General features: G+C 36.5%; 1 protein-coding gene across 5 annotated transcripts; it reads left to right on the forward strand.

Moving 5' to 3' along the window:
* Positions 1-371: 371 nt before the first annotated feature.
* LOC140970637 (GTP 3',8-cyclase, mitochondrial-like) lies at positions 372-4800 on the forward strand. Of its 5 annotated transcripts, none has more exons than XM_073432450.1 (7): positions 372-573; positions 1221-1841; positions 2011-2178; positions 2261-2452; positions 2838-2906; positions 3114-3203; positions 4318-4800. In XM_073432450.1, exons 1-6 carry the CDS (start codon positions 514-516, stop codon positions 3195-3197), a joined length of 1194 nt encoding a protein of 397 aa, XP_073288551.1. In that variant the 5' UTR covers positions 372-513; the 3' UTR covers positions 3198-3203; positions 4318-4800. The 5 variants fall into 5 exon arrangements, 4 of the variants coding, with proteins under 4 accessions (XP_073288551.1, XP_073288553.1, XP_073288552.1 ...); XM_073432452.1 differs by having other exon boundaries at positions 398-553; XM_073432451.1 differs by lacking the exon at positions 372-573 and adding an exon at positions 606-724.
* The last annotated feature ends 1638 nt before the right edge of the window (positions 4801-6438 follow it).

Below are 6438 nucleotides of genomic sequence, written 5' to 3' on the forward strand. Positions count from 1 at the left end.
CAACAACTCAAGCATCACGGTTCGATCGTTCTACCAAGCATGGACAATTATTGCACCCAACAATCTCCCTCCCAATAATTGCACTCCTTGCAATCAATGGGAATCGAACCCGTGACCTTGGCTCTGATAACAATTGTAGGACCGAACGCTTGCCGCTTTACCAAAAGCTATAGCTGGTGGTAATGATACAACTCAAATCTTTTTAACCACACAACAACTCAAGCATCACGGTTCGATCGCTCTACCAAGCAGGAACAATTATTGTACCCAACAATATATTTTTTAATTGGGAAAGAATAAGAGCAAAAATCCAATTGTGATTGTAATAAATATAAAATATCAACATGATAATTAGGCGTATATATTGTGAAAATCTATATTATCTATTTTGATTTGTACGCAGGTAGGGGGACAGGGCCGGCTGAGGTTGTCAATTGTTATACTTCATTCAAATCCAATTCCCTTAATTTATCGGACCAAAAAGAAGTGGAATGATCATAATTTGCATTCAATATGCGGCCCTACATCTCCAAGATTGCTGAATGGAATTCGGGTTTGAGAATTTTCAGCTCCGTGGGTTATTCTGTCCTTTTTTTTCAAATTTTTTGACAGTTTGGTAGTTATAATTGTCGGAAAAATTGAACAAAAGGGAAATATTTTTTGGTTTATGGTTGGTTATGATTCCCGGATAAAAGGGTTTTTTCTTTGAGTTCGTGTGGTGATGGTAAATGGTCCTTGTATTTATGGGTTTGATTGATTTATTAATTTGATCTTGATTTTTGATTTATAAATGGTTGAAATACTGTATCTTGTTGGTGTGATTGGTGCAATTTTTTTAAAAAAATTGGTTGGAGAAGACTCTAAATTGACAGGTTCTTTACTGGTAACGTCGAAGTTAATTATCCAACCCCTTCTCCTAGTTCTTATGCACTGCTACATGTGTAGATATGCTGCATTTACACTGCCTCTTCCATAAAGCGTGTGCCTCTAACTTTGCGCCTTTCACCTAAGCTTTAGGTTACATTTGGTGATTGAAAATTATATTTTTGTCATATTCGTAATATAAAAAAATAAAAAGAATTCACATCTGTTTTTTGATTTCCTTTTCCCATTTTTCTATCACTTCAATGGCGTCAGTTCTTATGTTTCTGTTGGTATTTATACCTTGTTATCATTGATTCTCAGCCAATTGTATTAATTATATTCAATGCAATTTACAGGATAGCTACTCTATTATCTCTCGGATTTTAAATAAAAGCGGTAACGGTCGAGGTCTGAGAAATGATTGTATGAATGATACTGTCCCAAAGTTATATGCTACTCTATGTGAAAAACAAGCCCCAGATGTACAGAAAGATAATCCTGCATCTGATATGTTGGTTGATTCATTCGGGAGGCTACATACTTATTTAAGGATCTCATTGACAGAACGCTGTAACTTGCGATGCCAGTACTGTATGCCTGCTGAAGGTCTAGAACTTACTCCTAGCACTCGACTTCTCTATCAGAATGAAATCATACGGCTCGCTGATCTGTTTGTCAGCTCCGGGGTTACAAAAATTCGCCTAACTGGTGGGGAGCCAACAATCAGAAAGGACATTGAAGAAATTTGCTTACAGCTGTCAAGTCTAAATGGATTAAAAACTCTGGCAATGACCACCAATGGAATTATCCTGGCAAATAAACTTCCAAGATTAAGAGAATGTGGACTTAGCTTGCTGAATATAAGTTTAGACACATTGGTTCCTGCAAAGTTTGAATTCATGACTAGACGTAAAGGCCATGATAGAGTGATGAAAGCAATTGATGCTGCTATAGAATTAGGATATAATCCTGTCAAAGTATGTTTTATAGCATTCTCGATATATCATTACTTTGGTTTTGTTTCTTCTTTTTTAATTTTGCGAGCTACTAAATCAAGTATCTAGCATTAATAGTCAGGACTTTTCTGCTTTCAAGATCTTCAGCCACACTATACATGTCCATATCTTTATGTATATTGTATTTCAGGTAAACTGTGTTGTTATGCGAGGATTCAATGACGATGAAATTTGTGATTTTGTTGAACTGACACGTGAGAAGCCAATCAATGTGCGGTTCATTGAGTTCATGCCTTTTGATGGGAATGTATGGAATGTGAAGAAACTCGTACCTTACTCTGAAATGTTGGATATAATGGTAAGGTGGAAACTCACAGTTCCTTTTTTAAACTTTTAAAATTCCGTGAGCATTCCTTAAATGGCTCAATATCACCAAGCAGGTTAAAAAATTTACAGGACTTCAAAGGATTCAGGATGATCCCACAGAAACAGCCAAGAACTTCAGGATAGACAGGCATTTGGGTATGGTTTCTTTCATCACATCAATGACGGAGCATTTTTGTGCTGGTTGTAACAGACTCAGACTTCTAGCTGATGGGAACTTTAAAGTTTGCCTCTTTGGTCCCTCAGAGGTATAACTTCTCACTTGTTATGCAGATATTCTTATACATCTTAATGGCGCTATCTTGTAATTTAGATAATGCTTATATGCTGTGACTAGCTGTAGATACAGGCTTCTTTTTCTCTTCATGATCATCCAATGAAGCTGTTGGGTTAAAACTTCTTGACAATTGGTCAAATATTCTTCCTCCTACGTCATCATTGAAACCAATGATCTGGAGTATGGTAATTTATCTCTAGCTAAATGACTCACATGAGTAGTTGGCTTGGAATTCATTGCACGTTTCATAAAAAAATTAGCACTATGACGATAGACTTTGTTTTTAGATTTAATTTCTGCTCTTGTGAAAGTTAAGTTTACAGATACCATTCGAATGAGAGTTTTTTTTCTGTCAGGTCAGCTTGAGGGATCCTTTGCGTCACGGTGTTGTTGATAATGAACTGAAGGAAATTATAGGAGCGGCGGTATGTAACTCTAGCTGGCTTGATAATGTTTCGAAGACATAAACCCCAATATCTAGTCCATAACGACTTGTGTGCGATCTTTAAGCAGGGCAGTGGTGGGGTTTGAATTTTTGTGGCCATGTCCTCTTTCACAGTTCTGGGTTTTATTATTGATTTTTGTTTATGTACTTCGTGGTTTTTAATTTCTAAACCTTGTTTCAACACCAGGTCAAGAGGAAGAAAGCGGCTCATGCTGGGATGTTTGACCTTGCGAAGACGCCAAATAGACCAATGACACATATTGGTGGCTAAGGATAGGTATCCCTTCTACATTATTATGTACCTTTTCTTCTGTACTGAGTTATTTTACTTGGAGCTTTTAGAGTTGCATTTCCTTGTGCTACTCAACGGAAAAGGATGGCGACACTTGTACTTCTTCGATGGAAAAGGCTCCACCAGATTCAACCAACCTATTAAATTTATAGTAAATGAAATGTTGTTAATATTATCCCAGTACATTTAGGCAGTATCTGTCACGGTCTTGCAAGAATTGGCCGATTGTCAAAATTTTGGACGTGTTATCTATTTAAGTAAGGCCAGCACAAATACTCCACTGGACAACTACATAGAGCAGGCACATGCACTAGAATACTTATGGACTGAACTATGGCATCTTATTCAACTTTACTAAACATATGGTATATTTCTGTGGCATCTTTCCATCTCCTTTTTGCCTCATGTATTGATAGTAGTCGTTTGAGGCTCCATTATGAATGTAACATCCACTTTCATTGGCTCTTTTGCAGTCTCTATCTGATGATTGCTACTTCTATCAATCTCATCAGCATGCTTATTTGTCTTTCGTTCGTTCGTTTCGTGTTTCAACCGCCAGCACATATCTACTTTTCAACATACCTCAACTGAGCACATTTCTTGGTCTTCCATATCTTGTTTTATTTGCAAGAACAAGTACAATTTTTTTAATACACTCTCTCTCAATTGAAGTGAATGATTCTTCTTAAGGTCTGAATTCATTGTGCGAAATTTTAGGTCTAATAATAGTCTTGTGGATTTAATAAGCGCACCTAGCCACAAAATCCTTGCAATGGCAATTTTATGAAAATGCTTCTAAATTTTCTTTTTACGGTTCCTTTTCATCGAGTGGACTTAAAGAAAATCTTTTTCATTTCCCCTGATTGAAGAAAAACTAAATTTAAGTGGTTTTTGAACTCATGCACTTCTGGTCTTCCGGGTCATACTTGGCTTGCAACCGAAGATTCTGTTATTGTATTGTGTGGTCATTTCTCTCGACTTCTGTTTTTCTGCCGGGCCACAATTCCGATTCTTTTTTTTTTCTCTTGATTCTCTGATACACACATTATTTCTTTGCTCATTCTAATGTTTTTACTGACAATTGTTGTCTTGTTTTCAGGTAGCAAATCTAGCTTTCAGTGAAGTTGTGTGTAGCTGGCAATCATTCTTTCACATAGTGGATCATAAGTTGAACAAACAAAAGGGAAGTGGAAGTATAAAGAATGGAGAGTAAAACGAAAGAGCAAACAAAGGAAAATACTATATATGAGGACACACTTCTGTAAAGTACTTAGGGTCTGCCTGATTAGGCTGAATGTGACACAAAGTTGCCACTGTAAACTAATCTTCATGTTTGTTGTATTTTGAACACCTGTAGTCACCAATTTTCTCGGAATCCCAGATTGTAAACGTATGGGATCCTCTTGTGAAGGAGGTGCTTTTCATTTTTGTACTCAAAATGAACTTACCATGCTGTGACAATGGTCTTGATGGATATATGTGTTGACCAATGCACTAATATATAGGTCTTATAAAATTCCTTGTATCCAGAAGCAAGTCATTAACTGCTTTGGCTTGGTGTTAAATGCATTTTGTTATGTTTTCCCAAATGCTCTAGGTATAAAAGATGTTTCTTGTGTTGAAGGCTTTGCCATCAAAATTATGCGAAGTGCAGTGATTGTTAGTTTACATCTACTTCATTACGATATCATATTGTGTCTATATATGTATTTTGTTTAGTATAACTCTTGTGTTTTTTTCCATATTTGATACCTGGTTTAGGTGAGATTTTCTCTATTTATCCCTTACCGTGCTTTATTTTAACGAGTCCACCGTACACCCTAAAAAGATCCGCCTCACTAATTAGTTACTAACAAAATTATTTTATTTGATCTTGTAATTTTGCGGGAAGATTGCCAGGTCGCCTCGATTGGAGCTTACTTTTGAGTTTTGAGAGTTGCAGACTTTGACGGTAACTTTCCTTTTAATTTAATTAGTTGGGTGAATATGTTCATGATACAGGAAGATGAATATATAGGTGATGTATACAGCAAGTGGAAATCTTTTTTCTTTGTATCAAGTGCAAGTGGCTTAGAGAAGCCACCTTAGTCTAGTTGACATGGCCAAAATGCTAATTCACAAAAATAGGCTTCCGTTAGTGATATTGTACTTTAGAAGCAAAATTATTTTTACATGAATAAATTTTTTTTACGTAGTATGGAGAACTGTATAAACACAACCGAGTATACACTTTGATCTCTTTGTTAATATAAAATTATAAATCACACGACTAGCACTACTGCCAAACAAATTAGATAAAAACTTCATGAATCACATGGATTTTCTATTCAATCTAAAGATGATTTTTGGACCTTTTAGCATTACATGTTAACTGGTCAAATCTATACCGTTCTGAACCAAACATACAAAACCAATCTCTGGGACCATTTGGAGTCCATCCATGGTGGTGAAAACATGTGCCGTGGGAAATACCTGATTCCCTTTTTGATGGATCAACCGCATCTAAGACTTCCAGATAGAACATCCTCAGTACTAGTGATTAAGAATGATTTTGATTTCTGTGGCCTCTAGGTCCCTCGTGTGATAGCCACCTGCTCAGTCCTTTGTAGCAGTTCAGTTAACTCACAAAAAGAGAAAGCCGTTCCAAATTTTATCGATCATACCAATACCAAAAACCTTTGTTCAATTCCAAATACATCAGCTCACAACATGAGAAATGAAGAGCCAAGTTATGTTTGCTTGACGGCTAAGCACAAACAGAACAATCCGTTCTTACTCTAAAGAAGTAGAAAATGAATGAATGAAATACATAGAACTTTCCTTTTCTGAACACAAACTCAGACGGTACGAGTTTTCAACTAGAAAAGTGGAATCTCACCAAATGTATTGATTTGAGAAGACCTGAATGGAAGGAGAGGAAACCCATTCACATCATGAATAAACCCATCTACGTCTCCAAGAAAACCCAAAAGTGCACTTGGATTCTCGCCCCAAATTATTTCTTCACTCTCCTTTATTCTATGTTTCATTTGCAATGCAGGTACACTTGCTAGTTTCATGTTCTTTCTTGGCTTTCTTCCACATATCTTTGAGGGAAATGCTGTGGATGGAAAGTCATTCACTTTCTTCTCGCTTTCTTTTCTTTCCTCGGGTTTGCCTGTAAGTCTCTGAACTAGCTCTCTGAAATTTTGAACATCTGTCTTTATAATTTCCGGTGCAA

This window comes from Primulina huaijiensis, chromosome 2 (genome assembly GCF_012295235.1).
Source record: "Primulina huaijiensis isolate GDHJ02 chromosome 2, ASM1229523v2, whole genome shotgun sequence".
NCBI lineage: Eukaryota > Viridiplantae > Streptophyta > Magnoliopsida > Lamiales > Gesneriaceae > Primulina > Primulina huaijiensis.

Excerpts from the sequence above, each read along its gene's own strand:
- LOC140970637 (XM_073432449.1), top strand. The coding sequence starts at position 791 with ATGGTTGAAATACTGTATCTTGTTGGTGTGATTGGTGCAATTTTTTTA. Across the intron at positions 1,842-2,010 it reads TAGGATATAATCCTGTCAAA|GTAAACTGTGTTGTTATGCG; the intron begins GTATGTTTTATA and ends ATTGTATTTCAG. Across the intron at positions 2,453-2,837 it reads GCCTCTTTGGTCCCTCAGAG|GTCAGCTTGAGGGATCCTTT; the intron begins GTATAACTTCTC and ends TTTTTCTGTCAG.